General features: G+C 45.0%; 1 protein-coding gene across 2 annotated transcripts in view; it reads right to left on the bottom strand.

Moving 5' to 3' along the window:
• ASIC1 (acid sensing ion channel subunit 1) overlaps positions 1-26,341 on the bottom strand; it is a 387,423-nt gene that overhangs the window by 58,421 nt on the left and 302,661 nt on the right. For both annotated transcript variants that reach the window (XM_068267255.1, XM_068267256.1), the window contains exons 6-8: positions 16,195-16,345; positions 9,255-9,311; positions 582-735 (exon numbers count right to left, since the gene is read on the bottom strand). In XM_068267255.1, the coding sequence (XP_068123356.1) occupies positions 582-735; positions 9,255-9,311; positions 16,195-16,345 (362 nt within the window). The remainder of the gene's footprint in view (positions 1-581; positions 736-9,254; positions 9,312-16,194; positions 16,346-26,341) is intronic.

The following is a 26,341-nucleotide window of genomic DNA, read 5'->3' as shown; positions in this document are numbered from 1 at the left end:
TCTCCCGCAGGGCGTACTATCTGGAGCTGTATGAATTTGCATGTTTCCACCAGCAAGTGTTTATCTTACCAGGCCACTTTCACTTCAGGTTTAACTTAAAGAGAGCCAAGCACCACTTTTTTCCCCCTTTTTTTTCTAATAGCTATAGGAGCTGCTATGTTCCCCCTCCTCTTCTAGCTGCCCATTAATCTACTTGCCCCCTAAAAGCTGATGAAAGCTTTTGTTGTTTGCTCTTGCTAATGTATGCAATAAAATAATTACATCAGTCCTTATCTGCCTGAAGCTTCTGAGGCCGGGCAGGCCTCAGAAGTTGGCTAAAAAAAACCTCTCTGCTAAACTTTTAAATGTAAAAAGCAAAGGTAAAATTTAAATGTTTTCTTTAATGAATGAGGCACATTATTGGCATGCATATTAAATGTACTATTGAAATGCTCTGGGTGCTAAAAATGGTGCTTGGTTCACTTTAAAAATGACTGCATTGGTATTTCTCTTACGATCTTTTAACATGCAATATGCGGATAGGTAACACATAGCTTATTTCTCAGTGCCTTTGTTTATATATCATTTATCATCCAACTTACGCTATGTACTGTTCGCTTTTGTTGTACTTCTTGGCCAGATAGCGTGCAGAGGCTTTACTGGGGATTTTCACCATGGACAGCTCCTTCCCATACCGTGTCATGTTACATGGAGTCTCGCACACGCAGTAGTCATTATCCTTTTCCACCAGGAAATCTGCAGGAGTAGAACGGAGAAGAGGACAAAGGAATCAGGGGTGTGACGGCATCCAGCTAATGTGCTCAAGCTGAAACAGGAAAAATAGTCCTCAGATGTGAGAATCTGGACCATAAAATGCATAGACAATTATAGGAGAGTTCACAAAGCTGTATTATTATTATTATCCCTGTACACGTGAGGCTGCATCCAGCGGTGCAGATAGCCGTGCCTTCAGCAGACCCAGAGCATCCGTGGGCTTTGCATTTTAGTTACATAAATCTGTCCGACAAACGTCGCAGAGGGAAAATGCCAGCAAATGCAAATGGAGACATCAGGCGGTGAATATGGATTTAGAGAAAAGATCAGCGCAGGTTTTCACAGAAAATTACTGGAAAACAGATTCACCAGTTCAGAGCGGCAAATGCTAATGGGGGAGTTTCATGCCACATAGTGCAGAAATTGGTGGTTAAAGGAAAACAGAACCTTTAAAGAGTTTTACGCAGAACATATCTGTCACACTCACCGCCTCGTAGCATACCACAAGCCCTGAAAGAGGGAGACTGCATAGCTCCCAAAACAACTGTCTGATTCATTGGGGTTTCCGAGCACAATAAAAATGTGCAATCAGCGCTGATTTGGCGTGCTGGTGGACTTTGCTACCTAATAGGGCTAGAGATAATGAGAGCCTCTGCTAGGACTGTGGTGGTCCCTGAGCAGGCTCAGACAGGGCCGGCGGGAGCTTGTGATTTCGCCTGGTAGGCCTCCCTTTTTGTGGCCCCTGGGGGCCCCGAGCACTGCAGGAGGGAGCACAGCGCAGGAAGGAGAAGCAGCGGCGGGCAAAGAGCAGCGGGCTGGGGTGGCAGTCTCCCCCCTACCTCACCTGGGGGCCCCCCTTCCACGCTTCTCCTCCAAGCTACAATGTGCAGCGGGCGGCAGACCAGAGCAGTAGCGAGTGGGGAACCGATCATCTTACTACTTCCTGGTTCCCGCTCTGCGTGCCACTACTCTAGTCTGGTCTTCTCTGCTGTACTGTCCAATCACGCTCTCACTGACTGTGCTTCCTGTGAGAGCATGATTGGACAGCAGAGAAGACCAGAGCAGCGGCATGCAGAGAGCGGGATGAAGGAAATAGTAAGTAGACAGTTTTGCCCGCTCGCTGCCGCCCGCTGCACATTCTAGCTTGGAGGGGGGAGCGGCGAAGGGGGGGCCCCCAGGTGAGTGAGGGGAGACTGCCCTCCCTCCGTGCTGCCCCCCCCCCCCCTCCGTGCTGCTCTTCAATCTGCCATTTTGTGGGGAAATCTGCCGACAAACTGGTTGCATTTTGTGGGGAAATTTGCCGACAATCTGGTTGCATTTTGTGGGGAAATTTGCCGACAATCTGGTTGCATTTTGTGGGGAAATCTGCCAACAATCTGGTTGCATTTTGAGGGGAAATCTGCCGACAATCTGGTTGCATTTTGTGGGGAAATCTGCTGACAATCTGGTTGCATTTTGAGGGGAAATCTGCCAACAATCTGGTTGCATTTTGTGGGGAAATCTGCTGACAATCTGGTTGCATTTTGAGGGGAAATCTGCCAACAATCTGGTTGCATTTTGTGGGGAAATCTGCCAACAAGCTGGTTGCTTTTTGTGGGGAAACTGCTGCTAGATTTTTTTTTTCTTTTGGGGGGGGGGGGGGGGGGGGGTGGTCTGGTAAAAAAAAAATGACCCTCCATGCCCGCAAAGTTGGACAGCACTGGACTACTAAATATTTTTATTTTGTGGCATTTGACTACTTGATGAATTATCATGAGGCATGTAACTACTTGATTATTTTATCTAAAATGCATCTGGTCGAACTCACTCTCTGTGAATAACACCGCTACTTATTTTTGTGTATTTTTTGTTATTTTGTATACTTTTAAGTCTGCTCATGACCCATCATGTCCATTTAATTGGACTTCCCCCTATTGGGGACTGTCCTCAGAAGTGCTCACAATCTATTCTCTACCATAATCTAATGTCCTACAAAATTCTGAGTGTGTATATATATATATATATATATATATATATATATATGTATATATATATATATATATATTGCAACATGTCTAGCGTACACGCATATGTGAGCCCAAAATGGGGGGGGGGAAGGGATCGGTCGGGGGGGGGGGGGCAGCGGGCCCCAGGCTAAAGGTTTCCTGGTGGGCCCTTAAGGGGCAACTTAAATCAGAGCAAGCAAAAGAGAGCAGTTATGTTCGGAGGCAGCTGAAGCACACACACCTGACCGAATTTGCCGGAGGCAGCCATTAGGGGACATCTTGGTTGAGAATCTAGAATGGTTGCTTAAAGACCTGACAACTAGTGTTGGGCGAACAGTGTTCGCCACTGTTCGGGTTCTGCAGAACATCACCCTGTTCGGGTGATGTTCGAGTTCGGCCGAACACCTGACGGTGCTCGGCCAAACCGTTCGGCCATATGGCCGAACTAAGAGCGCATGGCCGAACGTTCCCCGAACGTTCGGCTAGCGCTGTGATTGGCCGAACGGGTCACGTGGTTCGGACCCGAACGCGCTCTGATTGGCCGAACTGTCACGTGGTTCGGGTAAATAAATACCCGAACCACGTCATATCTCCGCCATTTGTCTGTGGGTTTAGCTTTGGGTAGGCAGGCAGGGTAGTTCGCGCTCCAGCCACGCTAGCCAGGGTCCCCCCCAGTCATTGTGTGTCGCTGCTGGGAATAGTAGTACACCGCTCGCTCAGCATTCTGTTTACTGCCACTCTGTGTACCTCGCTCAGCCACACTATATAGCATTCTGTTTACTGCCACTCTGTGTCTGCTGGGAATAGTAGTACACCGCTTGCACAGCCACACTATATAGCATTCTGTTTACTGCCACTCTGTGTACCTCGCTCAGCCACACTATATAGCATTCTGTTTACTGCCACTCTGTGTCTGCTGGGAATAGTGGTACACCGCTCGCTCAGCCACACTATATAGCATTCTGTTCACTGTTCTGTGTCTGCTTGGAATAGTGGTACACCGCTCGTTCAGCCACACTATATAGCATTCTGTGTACTGTTCTGTGTCTGCTGGGAACAGTAGTACACCGCTCGTTCAGCCACACTATATAGCATTCTGTGTACTGTTCTGTGTCTGCTGGGAACAGTAGTACACCGCTCGCTCAGCCACACTATATAGCATTCTGTTCACTGTTCTGTGTCTGCTGGGAATAGTGGTACACCGCTCGCTCAGCCACACTATATAGCATTCTGTTCACTGTTCTGTGTCTGCTGGGAATAGTGGTACACCGCTCGCTCAGCCACACTATATAGCATTCTGTTTACTGTTCTGTGTCTGCTGGGAATAGTGGTACACCGCTCGCTCATCCACACTATATAGCATTCTGTTCACTGTTCTGTGTCTGCTGGGAATAGTGGTACACCGCTCGCTCAGCCACACTATATAGCATTCTGTTCACTGTTCTGTGTCTGCTGGGAATAGTGGTACACCGCTCGCTCAGCCACACTATATAGCATTCTGTTTACTGCCACTCTGTGTACCTCGCTCAGCCACACTATATAGCATTGCGTACTCTGCCAGTCAGTGTGTATATTGCTGGGATCAGTAATACTCCACTCACCGTCAACCACTATATGAGCTCAACATGAGTTCCCCAGAGACCTCCGCTGTGAGCAGCACTCCCAACAACAGCAACAGCCAACGCCCCACGCAAGCTATAACATCCACCCCAGCAGCCAGTGGTCAGCAGCAGCCCTCCCCGGAGGAGAACGTTGTGTCCATCAGTCCGTCGCCAGAGCGATTAATGAGGGCTGCCATTGAGGAGATGATGGGGCCTGATGTGGAGGAGGAGGTCTGGCTCAGGCCAGCATCCCAAGTTAATGTTGAGGACGATGAGGGGTCTGTGTCTGGGGATGTTGGGGTGGCAGAGGTGGTGGGTGGGTCAGACTCAGGAGAAGAGTTGTATGATGAGGATGATGATCGGGACCATCTGTATGTGCCTCAGAGTCCGACCCCGGAAAACATGTTGTATCGTGTGTTTAGGTACTAAAATCTGCGTTCCCTCCCAGTAGTGTTGGGCGAACAGTGTTTGCCACTGTTCGGGTTCTGCAGAACATCACCCTGTTCGGGGTGACTATATAGCAGACTATATAGCATTGTGTTTAATGCCACTCTGTGTACACGGCTCAGCCACACTATATAGCATTGTGTTTACTTCCACTCTGTGTCTGCTGGGAACAGTAGTACACCGCTCACCCGCCACTGTATAGCATTGTGCTCTGTGTCACTGCTGACAATAGTGGTACACCGCTCACCCACCACTGTATAGCATTTCTGTACTGCCACTGTACTGCTGCCAGTCAGCGTGTACTTTAAGGATAAGTGAAATGAGGAAGAAATCCGGTGAAAGAGGGAGGGGCAAGGGAAGAGGTGTTTCCCCTGACGGTTCACGTACAGGCCACAGGGGAGCACCCAAGAAAACCCACTCAATACTGCCCATGTTGTCCAGGACAACAACCCTCACAGATCCAAAAGAACAGGACCAGATAATTACTTGGATGACCTCTCAAGCGTCCAGCAGTGGGTTAAGCAGCACCAGCACATCACGCACGAGGTCCGAGTCCTCAGCCAGTTAAAGTCTGGGCTTTCTTTGAAGACTGCACTGAGGATGTTACCATGGCGATTTGCAAGGTGTGCAAGACCCGCCTGAGCAGGGGGAAAAGTATTAACAACCTCTCCACCACCAGCATGAGCCGCCACATTCTATCCAAACATCCCACTCTGTGGGCAAACGCGGCAGGACAGGGTACCACCAGCAACACTGCCTCCCTTGGGTTCACCAGACTCACCACCAGACCCGCCTCAGCAGCAGCAGTAGCCCAGCCATTGCGTGGTTCACAACATTCACAAACATCAGACGATGCTGACACTGTCACTTTCCGGACTAGTGCTCTTGAGGTCTCCCAGTGTTCATCAAACACAACAACCAACAGCCCTTCGGTGTGCAGCGCTACGGTTGAGTTGTCTGTTTCTGAGATGTTTGAGCACAAGAGGAAATTGCCAGCAAATGACCCCCGGGCCGTGGCAGTAACAGCCAGCCAGCATAGCCAAGCTTCTGGCCTGCGAAATGCTGCCATATCGAGTGGTGGAGACAAACAGCTTCAAGGGCATGATGTCAGTGGCCATCCCACGTTACGTGGTTCCCAGCCGCTACCACTTTGCGCGCTCTGCAGTGCCTGAGTTGCATGAGCACGTGGTCAGCTAAATAACCCGAAGCTTGAAGAATGCCGTTGCCTGCAAGGTTCACCTCACCACTGACACCTGGACGAGTGCGTTCGGCCAGGGTCGATACATCTCCCTTACCGCGCACTGGGTGAACCTTGTGGAGCCTGGCAGCGATTCCTCACCTGCTACGGCGCGGGTGTTGCCCACGCCGCAAACAGCTGGATAACAACAGCAGCACCTACCTCTCTGACTCCTTCTCCTCCAACGCATCTCAAAGCTGTACCTCATCCGGAAATGCTAACCCAGCACCAGCAGCAGTAGGATCGTGGAAGCAGTGCAGCACAGCTGTTGGCATGCGTCAGCAAGCGTTGCTGAAGCTGATCTGCCTTGGGGATAAGCAGCACACAGGGGAGGAAATTTGGAGGGGAATAAAGGAACAGACGGATTTGTGGCTGGCACCGCTGGACCTGAAACCGGGCATGAAGCTAGACACCTGGCACGAACTGGCAATGTACGCAATAGAGGTGCTGGCTTGCCCGGCAGCCAGCGTTATGTCGGAACGCTGTTTCAGTGCTGCCGGAGGCATCATCACAGATCGGCGTATCCGCCTCTCCACAGAAAATGCAGACCGTCTGACTCAAATTAAAATGAATCAATCCTGGATTGGAAACGACTACGCAACACTCCTGGACCCCAACCAAGTAACATGACCGATGAACATCTGGGATGGTTTAGCGTTTCCGGTCCCTGTTTATTGAACCTCTCATCTGTATTACATTTATGACTGCATGGCGGCAAAAAGCATTGCTGCTATATCCGCACGCTTTTTGTCCTCATGCAAGGCCTGGGTTGTTGTGTCTCACAAAGCGTGGCCTTCTCCTCCTGCGCCTCCTCCTGTTCCATCACGTGTGCTGCTGCTGCTGCTGCTGCTGGGTTAGCGTTGCCGCGTGGTCCCTGTTTATTGAACCTCTTATCTTTATTACATTTATGACTACATGGCGGTACAAAGCATGCTATCCGCACGCTTTTTGTCCTCATGCAAGGCCTGGGTTGTTGTGTCTCACAAAGCGTGGCCTTCTCCTCCTGCGCCTCCTCCTGTTCCATCACGTGTGCTGCTGCTGGGTTAGCGTTGCCGCGTGGTCCCTGTTTATTGAACCACTTATCTTTATTACATTTATGACTGCATGGTGGTACAAAGCATGCTATCCGCACGCTTCTTGTCCTCATGCAAGGCCTGGGTTGTTGTGTCTCAAAGCGTGGCCTTCTCCTCCTGCGCCACCCTCCTCCTGTTCCATCACGTGTGCTGCTGCTGGGTTAGCATTACCGGTCCCTTTTCCTGGAACCTCTTATATGTATTACATTTATGACTGCATGCCGACAAAAAGCATGTTACCTGTGCAAAGAAAACAGACATTTCCCGCATTTAAAAGACAGTTTTCCCTTTGAAACTTTAAAATCGATTTTCTCAAAAACTATAAGCTCTTTTTGCTAAATTTTTTTTTCCTCTTGTACCCACTCCCAAGGTGCACATACCCTGTAAATTTGGGGTATGTAGCATATAAGGAGGCTTTACAAAGCACAAAAGTTCGGGTCCCCATTGACTTCCATTATGTTCGGAGTTCGGGTCGAACACCCGAACATCGCGGCCATGTTCGGCCTGTTCGGCCCGAACCCGAACATCTAGATGTTCGCCCAACACTACTGACAACCCAATGGCCAAATGCATTGTTCTCCTCTTTACACTGCCCATCAGAAGCCATGCTATTATGCTCCATGCTTTAAGGTGTAGAGAAACCGAGAGCCCAATATAGTGTAGTATGTTAAGCATAAATGAAGTAAAGGTTATCGTGAGAAAATTATACTCACAAACATGGGTTAACACAAAGGCAACCACTGTATAGGCAGGTGAGGAGATTAGACCTGTCCTCACTCAGGGATAAGAAGTCGCTCTCTGTAGATCAGAAAAGGGGGTAGATCACCCCTCCACCAGGGGTTGACACGGTATAGCAGTAAGAGAACAGAGGTGCCAGCAGGATAAAAGCGAATTAAACCTTAAAATTTGCTGGGAGGAAGTGGTGGACTTACCTCCATAGAGCAGACACGAAAGACTGTCTAAATAGTAGCAATCACATTTATTAAATAGTACCCCAAAAAAGTGCAACGCGTTTCGCAGGCCCAGCCCGCTTCATCAGGGAATAAACGTGGGGACAAAACAGAATTTCGGCAATAGCAGGTGTAGCACCTCAGTGACTCAGGTGCTACACCTGCTATTGCCGAAATTCTGTTTTGTCCCCACGTTTATTGCCTGATGAAGCGGGCTGGGCCTGCGAAACGTGTTGCACTTTTTTTGGGGTACTATTTAATAAATGTGATTGCTACTATTCAGACAGTCTTTCATGTCTGCTCTATGGAGGTAAGTCCACCATTTCCTTAAAGCAAATTTTAAAGTTTGTATCCGCTTTTATCCTGCTGGCGCCTCTGTTTTCCTACTGCTATGCTCCATGCTTTGTTCCTGATCCCCACTGTAATTTGAAAATTGAGTTGCATACCCAAACTTCCAGAGCATTAGCAACTGTTCTCTCTATGCCTGACATTGGTGCAGAGCGCACTGACACCAAACCCATACATACCCCATTAGGGAAGCTACGCGGCTGCAGAATTATATATATTTTTTTTTTTACTAAATAGCGTCGCTATCATGTTTTTTTTTTTTTTATATTACACATCATAACATGTACGTTGGTCCAGTTCATAGATCACAGAGAAGAAAAACAGTTAACAGATATTATGCAGAGAGTGTAAAGCACCAATCAAATAGAAATAATGTGACAACATGAATTAAACCTCAGTTCACAATTCATTTATGCTTTATGGACCACAAACCTCTAATCTTCCAGACCTTAAAGGGAGAGCCTTGATCTTCATAAACTATTCCCTCTTATACAGTAATATTATGGACACACAGTAATATTACCTTTACATTTTTCTGATATCCATAATTTGGCAGTTTACTTTCTGGCTATTAATAACAAATCTCAGATGGTGTACATATCATGAGATGAGAGACTGATATTGCCAGGAGGCAGACAAAGGGGGTCATTGACATAAAAATACTAAATATGGTCACAAAGGTCCAGTATATCTGTCATTTTGAGCATCTCCAAATCATATGCACTAAACTTCAATGAAAAGGTGACACATGGGAAATTTAGGATAGGGAGAATAAGTACTTTATAAGTACAGATATCCCTCAAGGGAATCACATTGCTACTCTTGATAAAACTCTGAATGACAGTAAAATCCAAACTCACCTAGTGCTGGGTCTGCACACTCCTTGTACAACTCTGGAGTACAGTATGATGCATCACCTGGATAAAAAGTAATAATAAAAACTGGTTTTAGTAAACCCAAGTACATTTATACAATTCAAGAACCACATTTATATAATTTAAAGAAACACTGAAGCAAAAAAAAAAAAAAATGATATAATGAATTGGTTGTGTACTATGAATAATTACTAGAAGTTTAGCAGCAAAGAAAATATTCTCATATTTTTATTTTCAGGTATATAGTGTTTTTTCTAACATTGCATCATTCTCTAATATGTGCAGATTACACAACACTCAGCATTCAAAATGAGTCTTTCAGAGCAGTCTGTGAAGTAATGACCTCTCCACTAGCAGAGAAAAAGTAAACAGTACACTTAAGGCCCATACACACGTCGGATTTCCGCGAACGACGGGTCGTTTGAACGTCCCGTCGTTCCGTCGTTCGCCCGCTAAATCGGGCGTGTGTACAGACTATCGTTCGTTTGATAAGAGTGAGTTTAAGAGATCCGCCGGGCGGATCGCTCAAACCCACTCTTATCAAACGAACGATAGTCTGTACACACGCCCGATTTAGCGGGCGAACGACGGAACGACGGGACGTTCAAACGACCCGTCGTTCGCGGAAATCCGACGTGTGTATGGGCCTTTACAGTTGAGATAATAAAAGTCAGATAACAGCCCTCTCCAGGACTTTGAAAGTCGTCCAGCTTAACCTCCTTAGCGGTAACCCTGTGTGTGACACGGGGTAAGCCGCCGGAGGGTGCCGCTCAGGCCCTGCTGGGCCGATTTACATAATTTTTTTTTTGCTGGACGCAGCTAGCACTTTGCTAGCTGCGCCAGCACACTGATCGCCGCCGGCCCGCGCCCGATCGCCGCTATCTGTTGCGGCGCGCGGGCCCCCCCCCAGACCCCGTGCGCTGCCTGGCCAATCAGTGCCAGGCAGCGCTGAGGGGTGGATCGGGACTCCCAATGACGTCCCGACGTCGCTGACATCATCCCGCCCCGTCGCCATGGCGACGGGGGAAGCCCTCCAGGAAATCCCGTTCTTTGAACGGGATTTCTTGATCGGAGATCGCCGAAGGCGATCGAAGCGGGTGGGGGGATGCCGCTGAGCAGCGGCTATCATGTAGCGAGCCCTGGGCTCGCTACATGATTTAAAAAAAAAAAAACTGCTGCGCTGCCCCCTGGCGGAATTTTTCATACCGCCAGGGGGTTAATTGCTTTTTTGCATAGAGATAACAACTGGAGTTTCTTAACTCTTCCTGTACTGGAAACAATTAGACTGATGTATCTGATCTTAAAGTTTTATTTCTTAGCTGTGCTACACATACAAATCATAATATCATCATTTTTTTTTCGCTTCAGTGTCTCTTTAAGGACATGACAAATTGTAAAACTTAAAACACATACATATCCCAGAGTAAAATGTGCTATAAATTACTTTTTTTCCTATGTGACTGTCACTTACAGTAGGTAGTAAAAGGACAGATCTGCCAGATTTTGGACTAGTCCCACTCTTCATAGGGGATTCTCAATATTTCCTTTACTATTTACAAAAGTGCTTCCTGATAAGGATCTACAAAAAAATGCCAGCCATCCTCCCTCCTTTTGAAATATACAGAAAGCTGCGCTAATGGAAGAAACACAAATTGACACGTGGAGCGCACTAAAGTAAACAATACTGTAAATTGTTCAAACACACGTTAAAAAGATCCAATGCGCTCTATAGCTTGTAACAATGAGAGTTCAGTTCACATAAGTCACCATCCAGCAGCTTAAATCCGTCCAGCTGAATGTCCCAGGGATTCAATCACTTAGTCTCCTCATTGGTCAGCCAACACGTCATAGAGAAATGAAAGAAAAAATATATAGCGTAATCCAGTTACTGCCAAAACTTGCCCTTCACCATCCCAGAGTGAGAACACACCACCTTGTGCTGGGACACACTCCCCCCAATGTGCCCGCACTCACCCAATTAGCCTCCAATCGATCCGGAGGTATGCATATATAGCGTATACAGGGGAAGGCAGGGATCACTCCGGTATATAAGCAATCTAAAACTCAAAAATGCGCCATATAGTGTAAAATCATTTAATAACAAAAGTATAAAAAAACAGTTACACTCACAAGCGTAGATGGTCACAAGCGCATTGTATCATGTGTAAATAGCAGTCCCGGGTAGCCGCTCACACACACGCTCCGCTTCAGACCCTAACGTCCTGTGATTTCCTGGATCTATCGGTCATGTGACATAGCTCCGCCCTATGCATTTCGTCATGTAGAATGACTCATCATCCTCCCTCCTTGTTTGCACACTATCTTGGCAGAGGGATTGAGCAATGGCAAGTTCAGCAAGTGCTTTTCTAAATATAGTAAAAACCTGATAATCTTCCATGAGGAAATGGACAAGTCCAAACCCTGACACATCTGTCAGATTTTCACTATTTACTGCAAGTGACAGCGACATAGGAAAAAAGTTAATTACAATGTATTTTACTCTAGGAGAAATGTTAGTTTTATATTTTACAATTTTCTCATTATAGTCATCCTTTAAAGGCAGTTCCGTTAAATGTAGAGAAGAGAGACATGAGAGAGACATAAAGCATTTTAGATCTGAGTTTAGTAATTCCACCAGTGCAAAAGCCACAGAGGTATTAATCTTAGTGCAAATTGTGCAGTGGGAACCAGGAGAGTTTTACACTCTCAGCACTGCAATTCCCCCCCCCCCCCCCCCGCCCCCTTCCATAAAACAGCCGTAGTGAGAGATGTCTAAGCATGGCTTGGGGGACAATTTATTGACTATGACTATGCAAAGCACTTACAGCAGTAAACTTTTACCACTAAACCACAAAAAATGAACAGACACTGAGGCTGATGCAGAGTCCCCATGGAGCAGGGTCATGTTTGTGGCTGCAGCCTCTGCAACCCCTATTCCTATACCATTAATTTCTAGAAAGAGGAAATGCTATATACAAAGGCATAATGTGCAGTCCAAACCAAAAATGCCTGTTCTTATTCCTCTAATGGTCTGGCCAACCGGCCTCAATTTGAACAGAGGTTTAGTGGGTATGGATTTCCTATTAACAGTCTCTCTTGCACTAAGGAAACAGTAGACTGCTTATGCCCTCCTTAAAGGACCTGTGTCGGGAAAATCTTAAAATTTAAAATACATGTAAACATGTACAAATAAGCAGTACGTTTCTTCAAGAGTAAAATGAGCCATAAATCACTTTTCTCCTGTGTTGCTGTCATTTACACTAAGTAGTAGAAATCTGACTTTACCGACAGATTTTGGACTAGCCCATCTTCTCATAGGGGGTCCTCAGGGTTTTCTTTATTTTCAAAAGCACTTAGTGAATGGCAGTTGCTTCGTCCAACTGCCAAAAAAGTGTACGGTGAGCAGGGAGGCTGGCCAGCATCAGTGTATTAATCTTTTTCAGGGAGTGTCTTTATAAAGAATAAAGGCCATGCTGAGAATCCCTTATGGAGAGTTGGACTAGCCTAAAACCTGTTGGTAATGTCGGATTTCCACTACCTACTGTAAGTGACAGCAACAAAGGAGATAAGTAATTTATGACTCATTTTACTGAGGAAGAAATGTACTTCTTATTTGTATGTGTTTTAAATTCTAAGATTTTCATGACAGTTCCTCTTTAACCCAGGAGGCTCTTGCAAAACAGGGCAGACATCAGAGGCAATGCTCTTTTGAAGCCATTTTAACTGCCAATCAAGTGGGTTCACCCTCCATTTATAGATTTGTCTAATGTATGGCAGACTTGTCAAACTATGGGCTGATGGCTACAATTGGTAGCAACTGGAATAGAGGCGGTCCTGACTGATGATGGCTGACTGGCAACATATTGCCGGTGGGGATTATCCAGGAACAGCTGCTACCAAGCAAAGTGATTTATGGTTTTGCTACTAAGAGGTCCAATGTGTAAAAGTGCAAAGTACACATTTTAATGTTTATCTTTTAATAAAACACATCACTCCCTGCAGTAAGTTATAGTACCATATCCTATTACACAACTATCCAGCGATAAGCACTGGCAAGTTCTTAAATTAGGCGATGGGGCATTCAATGACATAAATACTCAGTGGTGACCGGCGCAGCTGTGGAGGGATTCAGCGATGTTCGGCGGCTCAATGGGGAGCTCTGGAGGTCTCCATGTTAAAAGAGACCCCCAGATGCAGCAGCAAAGATGGCGGCGGATGTTTGGTGGGTGCACCTGAATCTCTGGGGAAGGAGGGAGCAGTGCTGTGGTGCTGAAGGACAGCACCAGAGAGTAAAACCTCGCTCCCCATCGCCCGGGACATGGGACCATCGCTCAGGATTTTGCCTGAGTAATGCTCCTTAAAGAGACACTGAAGTGAAAAAAAAATTATGATATTATGATTTGTATGTGTAGTACAGCTAAGAAATAAAACATTAAGATCACATACATCAGTCTAATTGTTTCCAGTACAGGAAGAGTTAAGAAACTCCAGTTGTTATCTCTATGAAAAAAAGCCATTAAGCTCTACGACTTTCAAAGTCGTCGAGAGGGCTGCTTTCTGACTTTTATTATCTCAACTGTTATTGAACTATTTACTATTTCTCTGCCAGAGGAGAGGTCATTAGTTCACAGACTGCTCTGAAAGAATCATTTTGAATGCTGAGTGTTGTGTAATCTGCACATATTATAGAATGATGCAATGTTAGAAAAAACACGATATACCTGAAAATAAAAAATATGAGAATATTTTCTTTGCTGCTAATCTTCTAGTAATTATTCATAGTACACAACCAATTCATTATATCATATTTTTTTTTTTCGCTTCAGTGTCTCTTTAATGATCAGCCATCATGCGAATGAAACCAGGCCCGACAATAGGATTTGCTGATAATCCTCGAGTGATGGCAAGGTGTGATGGCTATTGGAGGATCAAGGCGGCTGGGGAAGACAAAGAGGAACTGGGTCTCGACCTGGATTTAAAGGCTATAAAAGCTCAATCCTTTATTGTATCACAGCATCAGTACACACAATATTTCGGCATGCAGGCCTTTGTCAAGTGCACTGGTAACACCTGGCAAGTAATATAAAGTTTATTTACCTGGTAAGTAATATAAAGTTTATTTAAAGCGCAATCGATTGGCCCCCAAAACGCTGCAGAATCGCTTTGAAAAGTGATTTTGCAGACGCTTATCTACATAGCATTGAGCGCAAATGTGCTCAAAATGCTGCATGTCCTGTGATTGCGATTACTTGAAAATCGCACTAGTGGGTCCCCCCCACTCACTTTCATTGACAAATTGGCATTTTTGAGAATTGCCAGCGATGTCCTAGCCCATAAAGCGATGCAGAAAATATCAGCGCTGTAAATACTAATTAATAATTATATTTAGGTAAGTATAAAAACCTTAAGTGAGTTTCCTCTCTTTAGGTTCCTTTTAAGCTGTAATTGTTTCAGATTTGGTCTCTCTTGATTATTGCACCTGTTTTGGATCCCCAGCACAAAATCAGGAATCACACCTGCATAGACTAATACACAGTATAATGTTTTATGAAGTAGCTAGGCACCCTCCATAACAATTATAGGGTTTGTAATGCAAGTTCGATTTGTTATTGATGCCTGCAAAACGAATGTAGACCATATTCTTCCTATTCATAGGAATGGAAGTAACAAACAATCACAAGTAAAGTGCTGTTACATTTAGCACAGTGGCGTAGTACTTAGCATTCTTGCTTTGCAGTGCTGGGTCTGTGGTTCAAACTCCAGCCAGGGCACTATCTGCAAGGAGTTTGTATGTTCTCCCCATGTCTGCGTGGGTTTCCTCCGGGGACTCCAGGTCCCTCCCACATTCCAAAAACATACATATAAGTTAATTGGCTCCCCCCTAAAAAAATGTCCCTAGGCTATGATACATACACTACACGATACATACATAGACATATGACTATGGTTGGGATTAAATTGTGAGACCCTCTGAGGGACAGTTAAGTGACAAGACAACATACTCTGTGCAGCGCTGCAGAAGATGTCGGTGTTATATAAATAATAATAATTTAGTTCATTGTATTGAGGAGTGCAAATACTTTATCACAGTCATCACATTGCATAGTTACTACACTGCCATGCAACTCTATGGGCTCTTTTTCACAGTGCAACGTTAAAGTCGCACGTTATAAAATACTTTAACGCAGAGTAACACACAGCAATGCAAAGTCTGTGCGACATTCACAGTGCACACGTTGCGTTAGTGTGTAACGTGTAGCATTATTAAAAGATGCTGCATGCTGTGCATTTAGCAATTGATCTGCTGCGTTACTTGTATTGCACATGCTCAGTAATGTGTTTTGTCCTTTTTTAAAATGTTCTGCATGCGCCGTTTTCGTTCCATAGTAAATACATTTTCTAACGTGCGACTTTAACGTCGCACTGTGAAAGTGTATATGCGTTGCGTCAGGGCCGCGTTGTGCGACCTTAACATCGCATCAAGCTCCAGCCAGGACACTATCTGCATGGGCAGCACGGTGGCGTAGTGGTTAGCTCTCTCGCCTTGCAGCGCTGGGTCCCTGGTTCGAATCCCAGCCAGGGCACTATCTGCAAAGAGTTTGTATGGTCTCTCCGTGTCTGCGTGGGTTTCCTCCGGGCACTCCGGTTTCCTCCCACATTCCAAAAACATACAGATAAGTTAATTGGCTCCCCCTAAAATTGGCCCTATACTACAGTACTTACACTACATAATATAGACATATGGCAATGGTAGGGATTAGATTGTGCGCTCCTTTGAGGGACAGTTAGTGACAAGATATATATATATATATACTGTACAGCGCTGCGTAATATGTCGGCGCTATATAAATACTAAATAATAATAATAATAATCAAGCGCAACGTCCCACTGTGTAAGTAGCCTAAGTGTACTCATGTACCATACCTGGCATATGTACCATCCGACAGTTACAGTTCTCCACCAGATATCGGGTCTCACAGTCGATCCGACATGCAGAAATGCTGTAGGTGTCAAAGAACTCTGAATCCATAGCACCCGATCTGCAGTCTCCCCAGGGCGGCGGCAGGTATGTCAGCTGTAAGAAGTGTGAGAAGAATGAGAGGGGTGATGGGAAGGATAGAGCAGATCCAGATTGATGAAGACAGACAAGCAGACAGAAGATAAGCAAGCATTAGATAAGCAGCTAAAGTAGCTGTAATATTCTATATCTATGAGGCTTCTGATCACTGCCACAACCTTTCATGCTTAATGATTTCATCTATCATGTCATACATACACAGATGTAGCTGCTGCCTTGTGAGGTGACACATCTCAACACATCATCCAATAAAAGGTCACTCAGATGGTGAGCTTCCTCCATAATCATCTATTTACTGATGGGATGCTAAATGAGAGATGTGTGTGTTACACTTATTAGAATTTGTGTGCGTTGTGCAGAATTGCGATTTTGCAATTTTTTCATCGCACATCTAATGTATCTCAATGTCACAGACGAATATTTGGAAAAGGTCAATGAAAATATATTAATTTAATCTGTGGTTTTCTTATTTAGCGTGCAATTTAGCTTTTTTCACCTCTGTTCAGGGTGCCTGTTTAAACTGGGCTGCAGTGTTGCTTTCTTTTCTGTGTGCGATTTGCATGCAATGTAAGTTAATAAAAACACAGCAAAATTGCATTTGTTACACAAAGATCACATCTGTTTTGAGCTTAAAGAAAACCTGAACTGAACATTAAAAGTCAAAATAAGCATACACAAGTCATACTTACCTTCCATGTTGTCTACTCTTCAGTGTCTTTCTCCTGTCCCGCGTCCTGTTTGTTCACTGTGATCAAGGGAATTTTCCGTCCTCCATTTTGAAAATGGCCATTACCCATAACAGCTTTCTGGTCAGCACACAGTTAAACTGTAACATCGCCCACTTGAGCCATAGGGAAATATGGACATTACCTGGTACATCAGTTTTCCTCTCAGCTATAACTGACAGCAACTGATATTTTATTGACAGAAACTGATATATTTCAGATCTGACAAAATATTGTCAGAACTGGAAGGGATTATTATCAGACGAAAATGGTGAGCTTCTGAAAGGAACTGATGGCAAGTTAACTTTGTAATGTTCATTTGAAGTTACCTCATGTGTTTATTTTAAATATTTTTACTCAGTACAGGTTCTCTTTAAGCTATGTACACACATGTGATAACGACCGTTTCAACCAACATCTAATATGTGTGCAGCGGCCGCATTGCTCAGGCATCGTTTAAGATCGTTAAAGATCTGTCCTGTCGGATGCTTAATGACCCCCGATGCCTGAGCACTGCTGATCGCAATGCTATTTTAAACTCCAAAATGACCAATTGAAGCCACTCCATCATTCGCCAATCGTCATCCCTCCATCCATAGAAACAGAACACATCACTAGCCTCAACGGTCGTTCCCCGACAATTCTTGTATGTGTGTACTTAGCTCTAGATACATTCTCATGTTAATGCAAAATGCAGGAACGGATGTGCGGAAAACAGAGAGCGCCTTAATTGCCCATGCTATCATTTTTGCAGAGGGATCCTAATAAGTCTAGTTACACCACTTTCTGGTTGATTTTGTTACGAGAGTGCAACCACTTCCAGCTTGTCTGGACACCCAAGTGAAGTCGGGTTTATACACCTCCACCTGCTTTCATCGGTTGGTTGCCCTTCTGCAACCCGCCTTTGTGAGTATTACTTATTACACTTCTCCACCTATTATCTACTGTTACATACTGCACCATCCGGGCTTCTGTTGTTTCTGTGTTTTTTCACTTACCCTGGAGCAATTTGTTTGGTTGCTGTTCTACCTCCATTTTCTGGCTATAATATAAATTTACTTTTTTTAAATTCATACATGCCATGTATTCCTATCTGATGTGAATTTATACGTGATTGTAATGTCTTTTGATGGCATTTGTCCTTTTTTTTTCCCCAATAGACACCCTTGTAAACTGAAATAAGCATGCAAGCCATAATCACCGGTACTTGCATCTCGTTGACTGTCTCTTATGAAAACCACCAATTTTACTTTTGACTCAATATTTTGATTGAAAATGCTTGAAAATAGACATTCAAGGATCCATCTGATCATACTTCTTGTCAGAAATTGAAAAAGAAATGCCTGACTCCTCTGGACAGGTACCAATGCGTGATAATGAGTGTTTTAGGTTAGTATTTTGCACATTTATATTTATTTTTCAATTTAACCATTTTTGTTGGAAAGTTAACGTAATGATCTGAAAGTGCCTTTTGCGTTGGTTTTGATGAACAAAATTGATTAATTGAATAGAAAATAAATATTGCCACTTTTCTGGTTACAATGAAAGCAGAATTATCTTTCCCTTTCTTTTGATAGCAGACTTACAAGTGGCTGACTTAAAGTAAACCTGAGATGGGAAAACAGGCTATATTTATACTTACCTGGGGGTTCCTCCAGCCACATAAGGTGCATGGAGTGCCTTGCCATCCTCTCCAGTTGCTCCGTTCTCTTCTAATCCTCTTTGGCCTGGCCATTAGCGCACCCTACATCATGCTCCCGCAGCCAGGAGCGTTCTGAAAGGTCCCGGGCGGGGGAGTGCGTGGCTGGGCATGGACAGGAGCGAACGACTGGCTGTGACTGGCCATATTACCGGGAAGAATTAGAAGATAACGGAGTGACCAAAGAGGATGACAAGGGAGCCCATGCATCTCATGGGAATGGAAGCAGCCCCAGGTAAGTATAAATATAGCCTGTAGACCCATCTCAGGTACACTTTAAAGGGATACTGTAGGGGGGTCGGGGGAAAATGAGTTGAAGTTACCCGGGGCTTCTAATGGTCCCCCGCAGACATCCTGTGCCCGCGCAGCCACTCACCGATGCTCCGGCCCCGCCTCCAGTTCACTTCTGGAATTTCTGACTTTAAAGTCAGAAAACCACTCCGCCTGCATTGCCGTGTCCTCGCTCCCGCTGATGGCACCAGGAGCATACTGCGCAGACCAAAGACCATACTGGACTTGTGCAATACACTCCTGGTGACATCAGCGGGAGCGAGGACACGGCAATGCAGGCGCAGTGGTTCTCTGACTTTAAAGTCAGAAACTCCAGAAGTGAACTGGAGGCGGGGCCGGAGCATCGGTAAGTGGCTGCGCGGGCACAGGATGTCTGCAGGGGACCATTAGAAGCCCCGGGTAACCTCAACTCATTTTCCCCCGACCCCCCTACAGTATCCCTTTAAGCCTGGTACAAAAAGAATTGCACACCTGTGAGGAGTGGTTGATGGTGCTTAAACCCTTAGCAATATAAATCCAAACGATCAGAAAGAGGGACATAGGGGACCGGATAGGCCCTAAAACGATCGTCTGTGTGTGGTCGTCAGATGTCTGGACATGTGTGATGGGACAATAAACTGAATCTGTTCATCTGTTCCTCATTCAAGTTTGTGCAAGTTTGTGTGCGGATCCCTCCTTCTGATTGTTAAGCCTGGTACACGTCTTCAATTCTGATTGGCCAATGTTTGGCCAATTTTATCTCCTCCATCTAGTATGAAGCCAATATATTTTTAATTTTATGAACAGATTGTATATTCTCATACTACAAGGAGGTGGTAAAATTGGTTAGTGATCAGCTAATATAAATTGAAGGTGTTTACCAGGCTTTAAGCCAATCAGTGACCAATTTTGCCACCTCCATGTAGCATGAGGGTCAACAGATTTTGAAGAGTATGAACAGATTTTGTAGGTAAGCTCTCTTACTACATGAAAGTGGTAAAATTGGTCAGTGATTGGCCAATCAAAATCGAAGGTGTGTACAAGGCCTTAGGGTGCATACACACATCTGATTTTGATTGTCCAATCACTAGTCCTATGAACAGATCGTCTAGTTAAGCTTTCATACTACATGGAAGTGGCAAAATTAGCCAATCATTTGCCAGTCAATATTAGATGTGTACCACGCTTCACCAATCTGCAAACACAGATTTTAAAACAGAATCACACAATGTAGTGCTTAAAGGACATCCAAGGTGAGATGTGACATCATGAGATAGACATGTGTATGTACAGTGACAAGCACACAAATTACTAGGCTGTGGTCCTTTTTTCTTTCTTTGCCTGAAAGAGTTAAACATCAAGTATGCAAGTGACAGTTTCTGTCCGGGTCGGGATCGGGTCTGACTAAGTCAGACTATAGCATAACCCTCAGTGATAGGTAATTACATCTATAAAACACTTTCCTGTCAAAGCAGAAGAGAGACAAAATGGGTCAATAATTCATAGATTTGAGCTCTGGCATACTTCAATGAAGGTGTCATTGAGCAGAGACTATGAAACAGAAAAAAACTAAAAACTAGATTAAAATATAAAATAAAACTGGGATATCTAAAAAAAAAGTAATTTTTAGGAGAAGGAAGATAGATACAAATGTTTTTCTCATCAGTTTATTTTCACTTCGGATGTCCTTTAATGGGAAATTGCTTAGCTTCTTTGTACAAACAGAACTGGAGTTTCCCCTGGATAACTAGTGTGCATTGAATTGGGACACTGTGCACTTGTACATTCTCATCTTATTGGCCAGTGTGAAATGACAGGTAATTAGTAACCTGTACTCCAGGAGAGATCTCCATTTGTCATCATCTTGCTGTGACCTATTCATGGAAACTCCTGCTTATTGTGAATCTTTCCATGTTGTGTTTAACTCGGCGCCCTAATTCACATAAAGGGCTTGATTTATTGAACCGTGATAACTCATATCACGGCCGTTTTCTCACGTGTTTTCACGTTTGCGCGCGATCTCGAACTTTCACGCACAAATGCGAGTTTGTAACTCGCAATTGTGCGCGAAAATTCTCAATCGCGCGCAAACGTAAAACACGCGCAAAACCTGCCGTGATATGAGTTATCACGGTTTAGTGAATCAAGCCCTAAGAGTGCACACCTGGAAAGGCAAGAAGCCATCAGTATGGAGGTGCATGGACCCCAAGGTGGATGGGGGCCCTTCATAGCAGATCAAAGAATAAAGGGGCTGCACACTGCTGAGAATGACAACGAATGACTACATATGCACATAGCAGTGTGCTTTCCGTATTAACACCCCATGTTGTTATATTTGGGAGACTGGGTTGTCATTGCAGCCAGGTGGGAGTTTTTTTGTTTCTAAGGGCTCTTTCACACTACAGGCAGCGGTGAAAGGCTAAAACGCTGCGTTTTGGCTGCAGGCGTTTTCAAGGCGTTTTGAAGGCATTTTAACGCCTATACATTACAATCAATTGTAATGAGAAACGCCACGATGGGCCCAGAAAAAGCGCCTGGGAGCGTTGAAACGCAACGCTCCAAAACGCGGCGTTTAGTGTGAATGGTAAAATGAAAGTCTATGGACTTTCTTTTACCTAGTAAAACGCCAACTTCGGCCGTGGCGTTAAAACGCCGAAAAAGCCCTCTGGTGTGAAAGGGCCCTAAGCGCTTGTGATTTTAAAAGCTCTAGTTAAAGGATACCCGAACTGACATGCGACATGATGAGATAGACATGTGTATGTACAGTGCCTAGCCCACAAATAACTATGCTGTGTTCCTTTTTTTTCTTTCTCTGCCTGAAAGAGTTAAATATTAGGTATGCAAGTGGCTGACTTAGTCCTGACTCAGACAGGAAGTGACTACAGTGTGACCCTTACTGATAAGAAATTCCAAAAATAAAACACTTTCCTAGCAGAAAATGGCTTCTGAGAGCAAGAAAGAGGTAAAAAGGGGAATTTCTTATCAGTGAGGGTCACACTGTAGTCACTTCCTGTCTGAGTCAGGACTGAGTCATCCACTTACATACCTGATATTTAACTCTTGCAGGCAGAGAAAGAAAAAAAGGAACACAGCATAGTTATTTGTGTGCTAGGCACTGTACATACACGTCTATCTCATCATGTCACATGTCACTTCGGGTATCCTTTAATGAAATGCTATGTGTGTTCTTACTAGAGTTATGTGATCACCCATAGCATTGCATTAGAGCTTTTCAAATCACTAGAGCTTAAAAAGCTATTGCAGTGTGAACCAGCCCTAATTCCAATCATTGGTATGCTTTTGGTTTGCTTTTTATCAATCTCTCCTTGCCAACACGCTACAGCTGATCTTGTTTGCACTTGCATGCTTGTCTGTCTGCACTTCCTGATGAAGGGGACCCTCCAAAGCCCCAAAACGATTGTCAATCTTTGTGTTGACTCATGCATTGAAGAATAAAAACTCTGCCAAACTGCGCCCCAATTGTGCTGGCTGGCCCAGTGGTCACCTCTGCCTTACTTCCCATGCCTGGCATAGGGAGCCACAAAGCTGTCCCTTAGTATTAGGTAGCCAGAGAAACTATCTTTATTAAGTAGCCAGAGGTGCCCCCAAGTATTAGGTAGCTCGCCCCCAGCTGACGGGAGATCTCGTTCGTGAAATGGCGGGAGACAGGTGAGTAACCTCTCATTAAGGCCCTGTTCACAGTGATCAGTTGCATTGCAGAATATTTCTGCATGTCAATTCACTGCCCATACAATTTTATGGGCATGTTCACAGAACTGCGTTGTAAAGGATTGCGTTTACTCATTGCATGCATGCTTAGTATTGAAGTCTGTAGCCATTCTCCATTGCAGTTCACACTCATAACAACACATTATAATGCATGCATTATGCAACTGACCACTGTGAACCTAGCCTTACACTTCGCTCAGTACTCTGCATAGAGAAGGAGGGAGGCACTAGGGGAAGGGAGTGAGCTGTTTTTCCATCATTAAGCGCCTGTAGGCACGTGCCTACAGTGCCTTATACAAAATCCGGCTCTGACCTTTGGAGTGCTAACCAACCTAGGACTTTGTTTATTGTACAGCGTGTTGCTTTGCACACTGGTTATGCACCCAACCCAGGGGCAAACCTGGGTTGTCTTCCTCAGCCACGCACTATACAGTATAATAATATGGTGGGACCAGGGCCGGCGCTACAATTAAGGCAGGGAAGGCAGCTGCCCCAGGGCCCCGGCCGCCTGGGAGGCCCCTGGCCCCCGCTGGCAGCAAACATAAAAAAATCTGTGCAGCCTGCTGCTGCTGCCTGTGTCCTGGGCTGCCGGTGCAGGGTGGGTGTGTGGGTCAGGTGCCGGGGTGCGGTGCGGAGACCGTGAGTTATACAAACAATTTGAGCCAGAGCTGGGGAGCCGAGCGGGGAGGAAGAGATACATACCGCTACCGCCGGTTCCAGCGTCAGGTCACCATGGATACCACCCGGCGTCCTGGGCCCGAGCCGTCCACTCTTCATCCATGACTCAGTGCTGCCGGCTCCACCTCCTGGATGCACATCACGCAGGCATGGACGTCAGTGCGTGGACGTCCATGCCTGTGAGGAAAGAGGAGAGGACGTCGTCACGTGACCGTCGTGACGTGACGTCATCACTGGCTGGCGGCATCAGCGTGCGGTGAGCCTGTCCGGAGCCTGACTGACTCGTATTTAATAATGGTAAGTCAGTCAGGCAAATCAATATATTAAAACGTGTGGATGTGCGTGGGAGGGGGGGGGGGGGTTAAGTAGTATGTGTAAGGGGGGGGGGGACTCGGGGAGGGAGGGGGAATCCCATTTGCCACCCGACAGCTTCATCAATGTGGTGGGGGAGATCCTGATGCCAGGCCTGCCACTAAATTCTTTTTTTTTTTTTATTTATATGTGTAAGGGGGGACTCAGGGAGGGAGGGAGGATTCCCATTTGCTACCCAGCCAGCTTGTTAGCAAGTGTCATCTAGGGGCGCCCCCATTTTTTTCTGCCCCAGGGCCCCATTTCACCTAGAACCGGCCCTGGGTAGGACATCATGCTGGGTACACATAATGCAATTTCCTGTCCGACTGACAGGTTCTGTCAATTATTTCCTAAATGTCCGATCTGCTCCCGATCGACAACGGGATTGACCAGGAGCAGTTGGGATACAGCCAACTAATGACAGCCAACATTGGTAATGAAGAGGAAAGTGAAGCAATCACACAGCAAGGCACAGGGCTGTGCTCATACCTGACTCTTCAGATATTCTGGTGTCTCAACTTGTGCCTGTCCCCAGACACTGCACTGGCCCTGGTCTTAAGGGGGGGTTCTGGGCAGCTGTAATCCCCCCCTGCGTTTGCCTATGCAACCACAGACAGCAAAGTATGCCTCTTGCAGACCCTCTACCTCACTGAGGTATGCTAAAAGGGATCTGTCTGATGTATTATCAGCTAATCAAGAAGATTTTGTTACAGACAGAAAAACAGGCTCTGCCTCCACACAATGATGCTGGAGTGATTTTGGTACAAGGCCCAACTGCACGTCGTTTTACAGTATGCTGCTACAGTATATACTGTATATTAAATGAAATCCTAATAGGGCATGATCTGTATGCAGTAAGATAGATTGCTTGCAAAATACTTTCCTGTTCTGCACATTCAGGAATACTATTTCTAGCAGCTGCCTGTAATTTGCATGTACCTAATATCTTAGCATTAACATCACCTGATGTATGTAGAGAGGAAATAAGAGGACTACAGAGAGATCACCCTGCATTGGGATTCTGTCCTTTCCTGCTGATTTCAGCACTATACACTACAGCTGTAGCTCCCATTCATTAGGCCACAGAGGGCTGATACATGAATGTCTATGTATCATCATGTGTCATTTGGGGCAGAATTTACAGTTTTGCACCCCCCCCCCCCCCCGAGTCATTATTTCTATTTCTCTCTATCCCCCCTCATGTTACGCCATATCTCTTCCTGATTCTGACCTTTCCTGTGTCTCAAAGGTACAGCAAAGTACACGGTAATGCAGGGCTTATTAGGCCTGCTATGTTATGAAACTAATGATCTGTAAACTGAGCAGAGCACCTTCCCTGTCCGGCTTACTGATGTACCAAAACAACCTTCATTGGCCACCATGGCCGTCTCATTTTATAGAGTATAATCGCTCATTCCAGCGATCTGATGCAAACTTGACTAGCAAAGTCACAAGACAAGAACATAAGCAAAGTGTCCACCAGAAGAAGGATCGGGGAACGTGTAGCGATGACCTGGCAATGAACGATTGTTTCCTGATCCATCTTTGAAAATCACTTACTGATCTTTTAGACGATCATGAAAACTACTTCAGGCGTCAATGGGAATGTAAATGATTGTTCATTCATTGATCAGACAAGATGGTTGTTCAATTCGATTGATTGTGGCAAGTAGTTGGGTATCTTTAAAACTATGTCAGGCAATATTGCGAAAACAATTGTTTGTCATAAAACAGTTGCATACATTGCGTTGTGGGTATGGACCTTAAAGGATACCCGAAGTGACATGTGACATGATGAGATAGACATGTGCATGTACAGTGCCTAGCACACAAATAACTATGCTGTGTTCCTTTTTTTTCTTTCTCTGCCCAAAAGAGCAAACATTCAGGTATGCGAGTGACAGTTTCTGCCTGGGTCGGAATATAGCGTAACCCTCACTGATAAGAAATTACAGCCATAAAACACTTTTTCCTGGTAGAAAATGGCTTGTGAGCACAGAAAAGAGATAAAAACAGTCAATAGCTCAGAGATATGGCACACTTCAATGAATGTGTTATTGAGCAAAGACAATGAAACAGTAAAAACTTGAAAAGTAGATTAAAATATACAGTGAAACTGTGGGATACCTAAAAAAAGTCATTTTTAGGAAGAGGAGGATAGATACAATTGTTTATCTCATCACTTTATTTTCATCTCATGTTTTCTTCAAGAGCTACAATGATCTTACTAAATGCTGTTTTGATTTTTTTTATTATTGTTGCCTTATACCTATGTGTGGGCGGAGGAGTCCCAATTATTTCCTCTCAGTATTTCAGGAAATAATTGCTCCATGTATATAATAGCCCACAGCTAGGTCCAATGCTGCACATAAATAGGCAGATGTCTCATTAGCCGTGAGGGGAGGAGTCTCCATATCACGGCTCACTTCTGAAAAGTGTGGGGGCTCTTCTCTGATCTTCTGTCTGTCTCGTGGGAGAATATATCACTGGCTGGTTACAGTCAGGTTTCCTTTGTACTACTAAAAAGCTAATGATTTGCAC

This window comes from Hyperolius riggenbachi, chromosome 2 (genome assembly GCF_040937935.1).
Source record: "Hyperolius riggenbachi isolate aHypRig1 chromosome 2, aHypRig1.pri, whole genome shotgun sequence".
Lineage (NCBI taxonomy): Eukaryota > Metazoa > Chordata > Amphibia > Anura > Hyperoliidae > Hyperolius > Hyperolius riggenbachi.
Note: the sequence above shows the minus strand (reverse complement) of the source record. Positions and strands in the feature narration are given on the sequence as shown.